The sequence below is a fragment of the Aquarana catesbeiana genome, linkage group LG02 (assembly GCF_042186555.1).
Source record: "Aquarana catesbeiana isolate 2022-GZ linkage group LG02, ASM4218655v1, whole genome shotgun sequence".
NCBI classification, from domain to species: Eukaryota; Metazoa; Chordata; class Amphibia; order Anura; family Ranidae; genus Aquarana; species Aquarana catesbeiana.
The window spans coordinates 593,225,853-593,242,406 of NC_133325.1; the positions used below are offsets into that span (position 1 = coordinate 593,225,853).

Here is a 16,554-nt window from a genome sequence, read left to right on the forward strand (position 1 = left end):
TGGAAAGTAGACACCCCAAGGTATTTGCTAAGAGGCATGGTGGGTATTTTGCAGCTATAATTAGCTTTTGAAAATGAAGAAAGAAACAGAAATGTTTTTTTTTTTCCTTTTTTCAATTTTCAAAACTTTGTGACAAAAAGCGAGATCTGCAAAATACTCAACATGCTTCTTAGCAAATAGCTTGGGGTGTCTACTTTCCAAAATTGGGTCATTTGGGGGGGTTTGGTGCTGTCTGGGCATTTCATGGCCTCGGAAGCTGTGATAGGTAGTGAGGAGTGAAATCAAGAATTCATGCCCTTAGAAAGCCTGAAGGCGGTGATTGGTTTTCGAAGTCCTGGACTGCCAAAAAGTTTCACACATGTGGTATCCCCGTACTCAGGAGAAGCAGCAGAATATATTTTGGGGTGTAATTTCACATATGCCCATGGCATGTTTGAGCAATATATAATTTCAGTGACAACTTTGTGTAATTTAAAAATAAAATATTCAATGTGCTCAACAAGCCTCTCAGCAAATTCCTTGAGGTGTCTACTTTCCAAAATGGGGTCATTTCGGGGGGGTTGTACTGCCCTGCCATTTTAGCACCTCAAGAAATTAGATAGGCAGTTATAAACTAAAAGCAAAGCTGCGTAAATTGCAGAAAATGTACCCTAGTTTGTAGACGCTATAACTTTTGCGCAAACCAATAATTATACGCTTATTGAATTTTTTTTTTACCCGAATGCTTTTTGGCCTAAATGTATGACTAAAATTGAGTTTATTGTATTTTTTTTTTATAGCAAAAAGTAGAAAATATCTTTTTTTTCAAAATTTTCAGTCTTTTTTCATTTATATTGCAAAAAATAAAAACCGCAAAGGTGATCAAATGCCACCAAAAGAAAGCTCTATTTGTGGGAAAAAAAGGATACAAATTTCGTTTGGGTACAGCATTGCATGACCGCACAATTACCAGTTAAAGCAGTGCAGTGCTAATTTGTAAAAAGTGCTCTGGTCAGGAAGGGGGTAAAACCTTTCCGGGGCTGAAGTGGTTAAAAAGACTTCCAATGTTCTTCCTGAAACAGGAAGTGAGGAGAAATCTGTCTGGCAGGAGGTAAGCATATTTAATGTAAAGAATAAGCAAACTTTCAGACCAAGGGAATTTACCACTCCTCATCTAAAGTACCACTCTCCCCCTGCCCCCTGATGGGTACTAACCAGTATCATGTGGTCACAACCAACTTCAATGTTCATATCCTTCCAGTAGAATCTTCTCTGCGCTGGTCATGCATGCATTGTCCATCCCAAAATTGTATTGTAACGCTGTGATAGATACAGTGCAATATAGCTGTAAACTATATACAGTATAGAATATATTATATATAATTTAAATTTTTCATTTTATTTCCTTTATATTTTCAGCTAGGAAAAGAAAAGTTCCATAAGTCTCAGCATTTTGGCTACTCCAATGATATCTCTATGTTGCTGGGTGAAGAGAAGTCAGGTATTGGAGGAGAACCACTTCCCGGACAGAAATTGAAGCCTAAGTTCAGTGTCTTCCCTCGAGGAATAGGCAGTGATGCTCCTTCTTGGGTTGCATTTGATAAACAGGTGTGTATTTTGTATATGCAACTATTGGTGGTTTGGATCTGGATAATGTATTGAAGAATTGGTGCTTAATGTATTTCTTAACTAAAACCTTTACTTTTAGTTTTGGATAAGTAGGAATTGATTAAAACCCATGTTAATTGTTTTATTTTATACATATTTTAGTTTTATTATTACTGCTACATAGATATATTTTCAATTCCTGCCCCAAACATACAACAGGAAGTGAGAGGAAATGTTCACTCTTAGACCCCTTTCACACTGGAGGCGTTTTTCAGACGCTTTAGCGCTAAAAATAGCCCCTGTAAAGTACCTGAAAAAAGCCTCATCTGCAATCCCAGAGTGAAAGCCATAGGGCTTTCACACTGGGGCACTGTGCTGGCAGGACGTCAAAAAAATACCTGCAAGCAGCTTCTCTGAGGCGATTTAGGAGCGGTGTATACACCACTCCTAAAGCGTCCCTCCCCATTGAAATCAATGAGCAGCACCGCCAAAGCGCCTGCAATACGCCTGGGTAGCAACACTTTGTGGCCGATTTTAACCCTTTATTCGGCCGCTAGCGGGGGTTAGAAGCGCCCTATAACAGCGGTCCTATAACGGCGCTTTACTGCTAACGCCCCGCCCCAGTGTGAAAGTAGCCTTAATCTGCCTCTTGGACAATTGTAAAATGTTGGATTACCTATCACTTTCTGTCTTAGTGACAATGTTGACCACCGGCCGGAAATTATGTCACCACCTGCTGTCACCTGACGTGTTTCGCCCCTCCGCCAGGGCGTTATCAAAGGCGTCAGGTGACAGCTGGTGGTGATGTCATTTTTGGCCGGTGAGACGCACGCTGATGCGAACTTCCAGTTTCGGCATTTTGCCTGCATTTTCTTATTTACAAGTGAGTGTAATTGGTTTTAACCATACAGATTTTAATAAACGGAATTACGCTATTTGACTCTCTTCTGCTATCTTCTCTATGTTCGCTTATGGGTATAAATATATAACGGCATGGCATGCTATTGTAGGATATAACTCTTGATTCTATATGACCCTTATAATATAGGAGTCCCCACCAGTCAGTGAGTAAGTGGGCACACTGGAGAGGAGCACAATTTGCACTTTATTTAAAGACAGCACCTGGCACAGTTAAAGACTGCAGGATCGATTGTCACAATTTGAATGCATGAAGAAACACAAGGATATGCACTAATTTATGAATGTTACTTATTTGAAATCATCCACATTGTTTATTTACCTTATTTTTTCCGATTGTATTTATGTTGGTATTTGTATGACACTTATGGGACCAAGCGATGCTTAAAAAAGTATCTAGTCAATATAAAGGTACAGTATATTAATAGAGCTGCAGCCGGTCATTATTGTTATTGCACATTGGTAGAGGTGTGAATTATCAACATTATTTTCCTAAGCGCCGGAATACACAATTAGTTTCAATGAGAACACCAGCTCTGGTAATAATTTTCTGAGATGGGAATTCCTCTCAATTTTTGGAGATTTATTCTTATGTTCTGTTGCATCTCCAAGACAGGACTGAAGTGAAAATTTCCCCAGCAGGACACAGACAGCAAAAAATAACCCAAGAGGAGATGTAATTCTTCCCTTCTCTGTGCAAAACTAAAATAAATAAGTTTTGACACTTTCACTTACACCTACTCTTACCAAAACATAAAGTTTTGGTAAGACTTCTACTTTAAATGGAAATAAATCCTTCTATCTGTCAAGGATGGTGCTATCTTACAATGAAACAAGAGATATGCTGCTCCAGGTGAGATAATTATGCTGATTGGATTCCACACATGGGTGCTAGCCGCGGCTCGCTTCTGTGGAACTCATATAAGAAGAAGAAATGGCTGCACACCATGACTGGTTTTAAAGTCCATTTATTGCAACATCCCAACAATGATACACACAGGTAGGTACAGAAGGTTGATGCGTTTCACCTAAATACGCTGTACTTATTCAATTCAAGTTGCACAATAAGCATGGCGTATTTGTGTGAAATGCGTCAACCTTCTGTACCTGATACTGTCCTGTGTGTATCAGCTGAGGAAGGAGGAGGCACAGAGACCGTTGCCCAGAGGAAGCCAGCGACCTAGACGTATCCCACCCCCCCCAAAAAAACGATACCACTAGCCACCACTGGGAGTGAGTGATCCTGTCATTATCTATTTTCTGCTGGAGTAAAAGTGGAGCACCAGTCTTTTTTCTTTTTTAAGTGAGTAGAGAAACTCTGTCTGGTTGTCTGAATTCAATGCCAATTTAGTATTGTAAAAGCTAGTAATGATCAGCAAATGGTTCATTGCCTTTTGTATTTAATGTCTTATTGAGAATTATACTAGAATTTAGAAATGCAGCCATATAGAACTCTAACAGAAATAGAAATCGACTGGTTTTGCAAATAAAGAGATAACTAAATGAATAAATAAAGGACCATTACACATTCTATACAAAAAAACATATCTTGGTTGGAGTTTCTGCATAGTTTATGTTATTATTAGTAATAGTTAGCTGTTTATTTCAGGTTCTGTCATTTGAAGCATTTTTTGAAGAAGATGTTCATCAGAGACAAGAAGAAACCTTCCGCATCAGACAGTGTAAAATCTATTTCTATCTTGAAGATGACACAATTCAAGTAGTGGAGCCTCAGATAAAAAACAGCGGAATGTCACAGGGTATGTACAGTTTGAATTCATATTAAACTACTCTTTGAAGGTAAGGTCACGGTCTTTTTAACTTGTATACCTATTTGACAATGTTCCTTCATAAAATTATTTCTGTTTTTGGGTCATTTTGAAGTGCTAGATCTTTTTTTCAAAAAGAAAACTCATCAAAAGTGGTTTGTTTGTACTGTGGTCATAGTGGATGTAATAAAGTTTTCTCCCTTACCAGTATATACGGTAATTCAACATTTTGTGTCTTGCCGTGTCCTTTATTGTCATATGGTTTCCAAACACAGCCACTCTTTTGAAAAAAGAAATATGCATAGTTAATTGGTTTTGTAGAAATTTAATATCTTCTTAACCACTTGCCTACCCGGCACTTTTACCCCCTTCCTGCACAGGCCAAGTTATAGCTTTCTGCGTTGTCACACTTTTAATGACAATTGCACAGTCATGCAACACTGTACCCATATGACATTTTTATCATTTTTTCTTTTACACACAGAGCTTTCTTTTGGTGGTATTTAATCACCACTGGGTTTTTTATTTTTTACTAAACAAACATAAAATTACCAAAAAAAAAAAAAAAACTAAAACATTTTTCATAGTTTATTATAAAATTTTGTGTGCTGATAAGGCTGCACTGATGGGCACTGATGAGGCGGCACTGGTGGGCACTGATGAGGCTGCACTGATAGGCAGCAATGATGGGCACTGATATGTGCCACTGATGGGCACTGATAGGTGGCACTGAAGAGAAGGCACTGATGGGCACTGATTGGCAGCACTGATGGGCACTGATTGGCAGCACTGGTGGGCACTGTTGGGACTTCATTGATAACCAATGTGGATGTCCCTGTAGCTGTCAGCATGAGGAAAGGAATGCAGATAATTGGCTTGTGTTTACATCGTGATCAGTTGTCATTGGATATACAGTAGCTGATCACATGGTAAAGGGCCTCTGTGATTTGCCTTTTACCCCAATCTGTGATCAGCTGAGTCTGAAGGACTCAGCAAACACAGAGCGCACTGCCCGTGCGCCACAGCAGGGGGTGTGCGCGGGCAGCGCAATCACATAAGTAAACTCGCGCTGTAGCCATCTTTCGACTACAGCACGGGCAGGAAGTGGTTGAACTGGACTCCAGGAAAAAATCTAAACATTAAGTTGTAATAAATATTTGGTAGCTATTTTACCTGCAAAAGCATTTGTATTACTCTCCACACAATAATAGAAATTTATACAGCCCTGCCAGACAGCAAAGCAGTTAAAGTAGAACTAGTGGCAAAACTTTTTTTTTTCATTTTGGATAGAGCAAGGGAGGGTTATAACCCCTGTCAGATTTTATTTTGTCATCTGTGCCCCATTTCAGAGATTTCCCTCCACTTCCTGCCCCATAGCCAAACAGGAAGTGAAAGGAAGTCCCTAAAAATAAAGGGAATTCCTAGCAGACCCCCAGGTCACCACAACTAGTGTCCCTATTGGAAGATTTCCCCTCTATTACTTTGCTAGGGACAACCCAAAATGTGGGATTTTCTTTAACTTTCAATTTCAACAATAATGGTAAACAGGAAAAATAGGATGAATCTCCCTAATGGGCACTGACAGCAATTAAAACTGACAGTTATAATCCCTCTCCACTCTATCCAAAAAGGTTTGCCTTTAGCTATACTATCCTAAGTCCACCTTTTACACCATGTTACATGTTACACCTATGTTTATATGCAATGCTATGGTTAGATTCATTTGTTCTCTTCTGCTAATGCAATAAAACATCTACCTGGTGATAGGGACACAAGCAAAATAGAAGTAAATTGCATGCACTAACTTTAGGATGAAAGGTAAAACATAACAGGATATTAACATTTATAGGTAAAAACTAGGGATGAGCCGAACACCCCCCGGTTCGGTTCGCACCAGAACATGCGAACAGACAAAAAATTTGTGCAAACATGCAAACACTGTTAAAGTCTATGGGACACAAACATGAAAAATCAAAAGTGTTAATTTTAAAGGCATATATGCAAGTAATTGCCATAAAAAAGTGTATGGGGACTCGGGTCCTGCCCCAGGGGACATGTATTAATGCAAGAAAAAGTTTTTAAAACGACCGTTTTTTTCAGGAGTAGTGATTTTAATAATGCTTAAAGTGAAACAATAAAAATGAAATATTCCTTTAAATATTGTGCCTGGGAGATCCCCTTAGTCTGCCTGTAAAGTAGCACATCTTTTCCATGTTTATAACAGTACCACAACAAAATGACATTTCTAAAGGAAAAAATGTAATGCAAAATTGCTTGCGGCTGTAATGTTTTGTTGGATCCCAGCAATATACCTAAAAAATCATTAAAAAAAACGTTGTGGGCTCCCCCGGTCAATTACCAATTACCATGCCCTTCAGGTCTGGTATGGATTGTAAGGGGAACCCCATGCCAAAATTAAAAACAAAAATGGCGTGGGGGTCCCCCCCAAAATCCATACCACGCCCTTCAGGTCTGGTATGCAATTTAAGGGGAACCCCATGCCAAAATGTAAAAAAAAATGGCGTGGGGGTCCCGCCCAAAATCCATACCAAACCCTTAGCCGAGCATGCAACCTGGCAGGCCACAGGAAAAGGGGGGGATGAGAGAGCGCCCGCCCTCCTGAATCGTACCAGGCCATATGCCCTCAACATGGGAAGGGTGCTTTGGGGTCTCCACAACCCTTACCTGCCCGGTGGTTGTGGGGGTGTGCGGGCGGGGGGGGCTTATCGGAATCTGGAAGCCCCCTTTAACAAGGGGACCCCCAGATCCTGGCCCCCTCCCCTCACCCAAAAAAGTGTCAAAACTATTCCTTTATTAAAAAAAAGTAAAAAAAAAGTGTCCCGCAATGTAAATCCATAATTAATCATGGTGTCCTACGGTCCCAAGAAAAAAAAAAGGGATAAACTCTGCCGACTGACGTCTTTTCGCTTTGACAGCTGGTATATAGGCAAGGGCGGGGCCCCCCGGTGATGTAAATGGGGGACTCCGCCCCCTTTGACATCACCTCCATCAAGGCGGACCTTTTTTCTTCTATTTTTCGGGTCCGTTGGAGCCGTGATTGAAGATGGATGGACATTGCGGGACACTTTTTTTAAACCACTTCCATACCATCATATGATGTCCGCAGGAACACTCTGTCCCTCCAGGCGGGTGTCATATGACGTCCTTGGCTTCCCGCCAGCATAGGGGGTGCACAGCTGGCGCATCACCAAAGAGCCGATGAGCGTGCCCGGCGGCCGCAATGTCCACCGGGCACACACCATGACTCGTGACAGAGCAGGAACGTGGATCTGTGTGTAAGCACACAGATCCACGTCCTGTCAGCAGAGAGGAGACAGATCGTGTGTTCCTAGTATAAAGGAACACCAATTAGTCTCCTCCCCTAGTCAGTCCCATCCCCCCACAGTTAGAACACACAGTCAGGGAACACATTTAACCCCTTGATCGCCCCTAGTGTTAACCCCTTCCCTGCCAGTGACATTTACACAGTAATCAGTGGCTATTTATAGCACTGATTGCTGTGTAAATGTCAGTGGTTTCAAAAAAGTGTCCGATCTGTCCACGGCAATGTCGCAGTCACAATAAAAATCGCAGATCACCGCCATTACTAGTAAAAAAAATAATAATAAAAATGCCATAAATCAATAACCTATTTTGTAAACGCTATAACTTTAACACAAACCAATCAATATACGCTTATTGTGATTTTTTTTACCAAAAATATGTAGAAGAATACATATCAACCTAAACTGAGGAAATTTTTTTTTTTTAAATTAATTTGGGATATTTATTATAGCAAAATTAAAAAATATCAGGGGTTATTTATGAAAGGCAAATCCATGTTGCACTACAAATGAAAACTACAAGTGCAAAGTGCACTTGAAATTGCACTGAAAGTGCACTTGGAAGTGCAGTCGCTGTAAATCTGAGGGGTAGATCTAAAATGAGGGGAAGCTCTGCTAATTTTATCATCCAATCATATTCAAGCTAAAATGCTGTTTTTTATCTTCCTTGCATGTCCCCCTCGGATCTACAGCGACTGCAGTTTGCACTTGTAGTTTGCACTTGTAGTGCAAAGTGGATTTCGTAAATAACCCTCATTGTGTTTTTTTCAAAACTGTCACTCTTTTTTTGTTTATAGCGCAAAAAATAAAAACCGCAGAGGTGATCAAATACCACCAAAAGAAAGCTCTAGTTATGTGGAAAAAAATTATCAAAATTTCATTAGGGTACAGTGTTGCATGACCGCGCAATTGTCATTCAAAATGTTACAGCGCTGAAAGCTGAAAATTGGCCTGGGCAGGAAGGAGGTGAAAGTGCCCTGTATTGAAGTGGTTAAATAAAGGAATTGTCAAAAACTGTCTCCTGTTGTTTTTAATTTTTTGACACTTTTTTGGTGAATGGATAGGGGTACAATGTACCTGATACCCATTGACGTAGGGTGGGTGGGATCTGGGGGCTTACCGATTCTGATAAGCCCCCTGCCCGCAGACCCCCACAACCACCGGACAAGGGTTGTGGGGTTGAGGCCCTTGTCCCCATCAACATGGAGACAAGGTGCTTTGGGGGCATGTGGCCTTGTATGGTTCAGGAGGGGGGGCACTCTCTTGTCCCCCTCCTTTTCCTGCGGCCTGCCAGGTTGCATGTTCGAATAAGGGCCTGGTATGGATTTTGGGGCTGACCCCCACGCCATTTATTTTTTAAATTTTGGCACGGGGTTCCCCTTAAAATCTTTACCAGACCTGAAGGGCCTGGTATGGATTTTGGGGGGACCCCCACGCCATTAAAAAAAAAATTTTGGCGCTGGGTTCCCCGTAACCACTTCAATACACTAAGTTATATAAACTACACTGCCTGCATTGACTGAATATAGCGTATACACTGAATATCTAGTTTACACTAAATGCAGAGTATATATATATATATATATATATATATATATATATATATATATATCTCGCAGTGCATCAGAGCATATATATATATCTCACAGTGCAACTCGCAGTGCATTATGGGGCGTTCCACTGTGCTCGAATTTGCCGCAAACGCCCCATAAAATTTGCTGTTCGGCAAACACTCGATGTTCGAGTTGAACTTATGTTCGAGTTGAACTTATGTTCGACTCGAACATCGGGCTCATCCCTAGTAATAACACCTGAGATTGTTGATCCAGGGAATAGTAGGTTGCCATTGGGGGATGAGGAAGACATGTTGTTTTCCCCCACTAGAGTTAACATCTATAGATAGTAACACTAGAGATTGTTGATCTAGGGAATATCAGATTGCCTTCGGGGGACGTTGTTTTCCCCCTGCTGGAGTAATGCTTTATATGGTTTTTTTTTGCCTTCCTGTGGTTCAGCTGTAGGTGTAGGGTTCTGTATAATGAAGTATTCTTTCTTTTTATTTATTCTATTGGTTAGATGGGCCTGTATCTTGTTTCAAACAAACTACATAATTATGTATATATCTGCCTTTTTTAAGAGCGTGTTTCATGGTCTATGTGGTGAATCCTGGCTAATTGTTCTTAGTAAATAAGTATTAAATATACGCAGGCGGCTGCATAAATAATCTATCATACATTAGTAGGGGGAAGGGGAAAAAATATATATGTGGTAAGTTAGTTAAGTGACTTCAAGGAAAAAAATTTCTTTTTCAATAAAGGAACAATAATCAGACGCCATCGAATTCCACTTCCGCCTCCCAACGATGACCAGTTTTATACCGTGGATCATTTTAACATCAATAAAGATCTTGTGTTTTATTCAAGAACCTTCAAAATCGTAAACTGTGATGAGTTCACCAGGAACTTTTTAAGAAAGCTTGGAGTCAGATTAAATCCACCAGACTCTACTCCTTCAGACCCATACTCCACAATGCGCAAACAGGTAAAGATCTCTGCTTTCCTTTGTCTTGGTTGTTAGAGTAGAGAAGAACTCCCACCCTGTGTAACTTTGGTGCATTTTACACGGTAAATACTTCTGTATCTTTGATAAATTTTAGGCAAAAGATTTGCCCAAGTCTGCTATTTAATTTAACTGTTCTTCCAAATCCTAATTAAAAAAAGGTGGTAACTTTAATCCTGATTATTACATCTTACAGCATAATTTTCTAAAAGGGTGCATTGTGTCTCATTCCCGCTCTTTTAACCTAACTTTCCATGAATGTGCATCCAGCAACTGCTGGCATCTGAACAATGACAAAAAAGGATTCAATTATACCGGGGTGATGTTATTAACTTTCTTACGTAAATTTTCCTTCTGGTTATATGATGCCTTCTAGTATTGGCCATACAGTAGTAGATTTTCAAATGAATGTTTATACATTGTTCTGTAACTCGCCATGAATGTGCATCCAGCAACTCCTGGCATCTGAACAATGCCAAAAAAGGATTCAATTATACCGTAGTGATATTATTAACTTTGTTACATAAATCCTTCTTTCCTTCTGGTCATATGATGCTCTCTAGTATTGGCCATACAGCATACATACATACATACATACTCCTTCTATGAGGAGGTGAGTTGCCATCTAGATAAAGGAAGGCCCGTAGACGTGGTGTATCTGGATTTTGCAAAAGCATTTGACACAGTTCCCCATAAACGTTTACTGTACAAAATAAGGTCCGTTGGCATGGACCATAGGGTTAGTACATGATTGAAAACTGGCTACAAGGGCGAGTTCAGAGGGTGGTGATAAATGGGGAATACTCAGAATGGTCAGGGGTGGGTAGTGGGGTTCCTCAGGATTCTGTGCTGGCACCAATCCTATTTAATTTGTTCATAAACGACCTAGAGGATGGGATAAACAGTTCAATCTCTGTATTTGCAGACGATACTAAGCTAAGCAGGGCAATAACTTCTCCGCAGGACGTGGAATTCTTGCAAAAAGATCTGAACAAATTAATGGGGTGGGCAACTACATGGCAAATGAGGTTCAATGTAGAAAAATGTAAAATAATGCATTTGGGTGGCAAAAATATGAATGCAATCTATACACTGGGGGGAGAACCTCTGGGGGAATCTAGGATGGAAAAGGACCTGGGGGTCCTAGTAGATGATAGGCTCAGCAATGGCATGCAATGCCAAGCTGCTGCTAACAAAGCAAACAGAATATTGGCATGCATTAAAAAGGGGATCAACTCCAGAGATAAAACGATAATTCTCCCACTCTACAAGACTCTGGTCCGGCCGCACCTGGAGTATGCTGTCCAGTTCTGGGCACCAGTCCTCAGGAAGGATGTACTGGAAATGGAGTGAGTACAAAGAAGGGCAACAAAGCTAATAAAGGGTCTGGAGGATCTTAGTTATGAGGAAAGGTTGCGAGCACTGAACTTATTCTCTCTGGAGAAGAGACGCTTGAGAGGGGATATGATTTCAATATACAAATACCGTACTGGTGACCCTACAATAGAAATAAAACTTTTTCGCAGAAGAGAGTTTAACAAGACTCGCGGCCACTCATTAAAATTAGAAGAAAAGAGGTTTAACCTTAAACTACGTAGAGGGTTCTTTACTGTAAGAGCGGCAAGGATGTGGAATTCCCTTCCACAGGCGGTGATCTCAGCGGGGAGCATTGATAGCTTCAAGAAACTATTAGATAAGCACCTGAATGACCGCAACATACAGGGATATATAATGTAATACTGACACATAATCACACACATAGGTTGGACTTGATGGACTTGTGTCTTTTTTCAACCTCACCTACTATGTAACTATGTAACTAAGCAGTAGATTTGCAAACGAATATTCAGACATTGTTCTCATCAATACATTTGATGATTTAACATATGTTGTTCAAAAAAATTTTGCTTTTAACTAGGGTTGTCCCGATACCGATACTAGTATCGGTATCGGCACCGATACCGAGCATTTGCCCAAGTACTTGTACTTGGGCAAATGCTCCCGATGCTTCCGCCGATACCTGGACTGTCAGCTGTGATCGGCGCGTGGGGGAGTTACAAGATTCTCCCCCAGCGGCTTTCACCAGCTTTAGTGACATACAGCAGTGATCGCTCACCGCTGTATGTCACTGCATCCTCCTCCATGCCCCCTCCGTTCCTCTGTGACTCTCCGCTGTCCCCTGCATTCTTCTCTCCTTATCTGTCCCCCTCCGTACTCCCCCTTTGTTCTTCTCTCCTTATCTGTCCCCTCCGTTCTCCCCCTCCGTTCCTCCGTCCTCCCCCTCCTTCCTTTGTGTATGGAGAGAGTCAGCTGACTCTGTCCATTCACATAACTGAAACATTGTAATCTCTTGTGATTACTATGTGTCAGTTTATGACTGGAGAGAAGCCGCTGCCTTCTCTCCATTCATTCTCAGTGCAGCTGACGCTGCAGAGAAAGGGACTGGGGAATCTCTATCCTCTCTCTCTTTCTCTGTCTCAAGGGGGAGATATCAGAGGTCTGTTAAGACCCCTGATATCTCACCAAAGCCCCCCAAAAGGGCTGATTAAAAAAACAATAAAGAATAAAAAAATATTATTGTAAAAAATAAAAATTGTAAAAAAAAACAAAACACACACACATACAACGTTCACCCCCCCCCCCCCCCCAAAAAAAAATAGCAAAAAAAAAAACTGTCACGTGACATTAAAAAAAAAGTATCGGTAATCGGTATCGGCGAGTACTTGAAAAAAAGTATCGGTACTTGTACTCGGTCCTAAAAAAGTGGTATCGGGACAACCCTACTTTTAACATTCATTTTTTGAGTGAATGGACTTTCCCAAATGAAAACCACATTCTTTGTTACAAATTATTTTTGTTTGAAAACATTTTTCTATCCTACTTTTTTTTTTCTTGTCATTGCGGTCAACAATGTATGACTATTTGACCCGACCAACGATTAGAAAATTCAGCTAATAGTCTTAAGAACATTCTCAAACAAAATTCTACTAGTGTAGCTTAGGTCTGTAACCTTTGTGTATGATTGAGTAGGAGTTGAAAATTTCCATGACATGCAGCAAGCAGAGGCATCCAGTTCTTAGGAAAGTACTAGCTGTCAGTAGTAGACATGGCTTTGACATCTAGGAAAGGGAAATGTAAAAAGAAAGTGGAATGTAGGGAACATTTTGGGGGTTACAACTTTTAGGGCTCACTACCTTAGTTATATGTGTGCTTTTTAAATTGTATCTTGAAATTGCATTCCTTTTTAAGGATCATATATGTATTAGGATGAAAGCACTAAATTTGATAGCTGTCTCTTTGACCTGCATTCACCTCTATGATGAAAAAAAGGTTACTGCAGTGTACACTACATAGCGCAAACTAGCAGAACAAAATGTCACAGAACTGCATTCCTGATCCACTAATTTTTAAATCTATGCTGATACACAGTAAAACATGCAGTAATCTCCATTTATCAAAGAGATGAATAGAGGCCTGCAGACAGCGTCTGACATTTGTCAAAGTAATAGCAGTACAGCTAACATTAAGGTTTCAGTTCTTCACACCAGTGTACTAGAAGTGTACCCTTAGAGGTAACTTGGTTGAAATGAATTCTGTTATTGTACAAAAAATATGTATAGATGTGTGTAAATTTGAAACAGAACAGAAATTATTTATTTAAATATTAAGCTGAATTTTACATCATCAAGAATAACCAAAATAACTAATAAATGAAACAATAAAGAGAGAGGCCTGAAGCGATAATGAACCCAGGCAACTAAAGGTCCCTACAATGTACTTTTATTTTAAATGAAAGTTTTTTTCTGTAAAAAGAAACTATTTCTAATACGTAATTGCTATGTCAAAGGTAGAGGTGTCAAATGATTCAGAAATATATGGATGCCAAATCAGATTACTTCAGATCAAATGACAACAATTTGTATATTTAGGCCTTTGGTGGAGACTTGCTATGATTGCAATTTGTAATTAATGAACCCCACTAAACACTGTTTGCACTTAAAGTAATCGCATAACATGATCTCTTTTATGCAACTGCTACGACTATGGTAAAGGTATCAATTACTTCTGAATTTATGGATGCAAGATCAGATGACTTCAGATCAGATTACAGGATTTGTCTACTTACAGTATCTCACAAAAGTGAGTACACCCCTCACATTTTTGTAAATATTTTATTATATCTTTTCATGTGACAACACTGAAGAGATTCCACTTTGCTATAATGTAAAGTAGTGAGTGTACAGCTTGTATAACGGTGTAAATTTCCTCCCCCCTTCAAAATAACTCAACACACAGCCATTAATGTCTAAACCGCTGGCAACAAAAGTGAGTACACCCCTAAGTAAAAATGTTCAAATTGGGCCCAAAGTGTCAATATTTTGTGTGGCCTCCATTATTTTCCAGCACTGCCTTAACCCTCTTGGGCATGGAGTTCACCAGAGCTTCACAGGTTGCCACTGGAGTCCTCTTCCACTCCTCCATGACGACATTACAGAGCTGGTGGATGTTAGAGACCTTGTGCTCCTCCACCTTCCGTTTAAGGATGCCCCACAGATACTCAATAGGGTTTAGGTCTGGAGACATGCTTGGCCAGTCCATCACCTTTACCCTCAGCAAGGCAGTGGTCATCTTGGAGGTGTGTTTGGTGTTGTTATCATGTTTGAATACTGCCCTGCGGCAGAGTCTCCGAAGGGAGGGGATCATGCTCTGCTTCAGTATGTCACAGTACATGTTGGCATTCATGGTTCCCTCAATGAACTGTAGCTCCCCATTGCTGGCAGCACTCATGCAGCCCCAGAACATGACACTCCCACCACCATGCTTGACTGTAGGCAAGACACACTTGTCTCTGTCCTCCTCACCTGGTTGCCGCCACACACGCTTGACACCATCTGAACCAAATAAGTTTATCTTGGTCTCATCAGACCACAGGACATGATTCCAGTAATCCATGTCCTTAGTCTGCTTGTCTTCAGCAAACTGTTTGTGAGCTTTCTTGTGCATAATCTTTAGAAGAGACTTCCTTCTGGGACAACAGTCTGACCCCCCACCCCTTCAACCTCTGCAGCAATGCTTGCAGCACTCATACGTCTATTTCCCAAAGACAACCTCTGGATATGACGCTGAGCACGTGCACTCAACTTCTTTGGTCGACCATGGAGAGGCCTGTTCTGAGTGGAACCTGTCCTGTTAAACCGCTGTATGGTCTTGGCCACTGTGCTGCAGCTCATTTCAGGGTCTTGGCAATCTTCTTATAGCCTAGGCCATCTTTATGTAGAGCAGCAGATCCTCTAAGAGTTCTTTGCCATAAGGTGCAATGTTGAACTTCCAGTGACCAGTATGAGAGAGTGAGAGCGATAACACCAAATTTAACACACCTGCTCCCCATTCACACCCGAGACCTTGTAACACTAAAGAGTCACATGACATAGAGGAGGAAAAAAGGCTAATTGGGTCCAATTTAGACATTTTCACTTAGGGGTGTACCCACTTTTATTGCCAGCAGTTTAGACATTAATGGTTGTGTGTTGAGTTATTTTGAGGGGACAGCAAATTTACACTGTTATACGGTACAATCACTACTTTACATTGTAGCAAATTGTCATTTCTTCAGTGTTCCCACATGAAAAGATATAATAAAATATTTAGAAAAATGTGAGGGGTGTACTCACTTTTGTGAGATACTGTAGGCCTTAGGTAAAGACTTGCTATGACTGCAGTTTGTAATTAACAAACCCCACTAAGCACTATCTGCACCTAAAGTGACCATATAACATAACAAGAGCAGAAAGGACAGAAGTGGACAAAATGAATGATTAAAGTATAACTAATGGCATTTTTTTAAAGGATACGACTCTGCAAAAATCACTCAACATACGGTATGTGTGTAGAAATATGCTGCACTGAAACATGTACCAAAACAATAAATAAATAACCAAATTAAAATAGTGCTACATATAAACCTGTGTATTAAAATATAATCCAAACTCACCATACAACGGGCCTTCATATACTGTAAATGTTCGTGAATGAGGTTGTGATACAAACCACTAATCGTGATCAAGTCCACATAAATAGTTCAGTTTACTGCTGGAAACTAGAAAGACGTTGCAACAGACCCTAGAAACTAAAGCAAAATGTTTCCTGTTCTTCAGGAAGAAAATTTACTACGAATCAGGTGATAAAACAGGTAAATTGTTAGCTAAGGCCTTGAGGGGGCACACCTCCAGCAATAACATCATGGGCATAAAGCAAGCCAATGGCACCCTAGATGTTACCACGGAGGCGATCGCACAACACTTCCATACTTTTTATTCAAATCTATACAACTTACCACAGCAACACAGACAACCAGGCATGGTTGGAGATAGGAATGG

At 40.4% G+C, this 16,554-nt stretch overlaps 1 protein-coding gene across 1 annotated transcript in view; it reads left to right on the plus strand.

Moving 5' to 3' along the window:
• The window catches only part of EFHC2 (EF-hand domain containing 2), a 134,899-nt gene that overhangs the window by 17,028 nt on the left and 101,317 nt on the right, over positions 1 to 16,554 (plus strand). Inside the window, exons 2-4 of the mRNA XM_073616275.1 lie at positions 1,399 to 1,587; positions 4,115 to 4,265; positions 9,936 to 10,159. Of these exons, the coding sequence (XP_073472376.1) occupies positions 1,399 to 1,587; positions 4,115 to 4,265; positions 9,936 to 10,159 (564 nt within the window). The remainder of the gene's footprint in view (positions 1 to 1,398; positions 1,588 to 4,114; positions 4,266 to 9,935; positions 10,160 to 16,554) is intronic.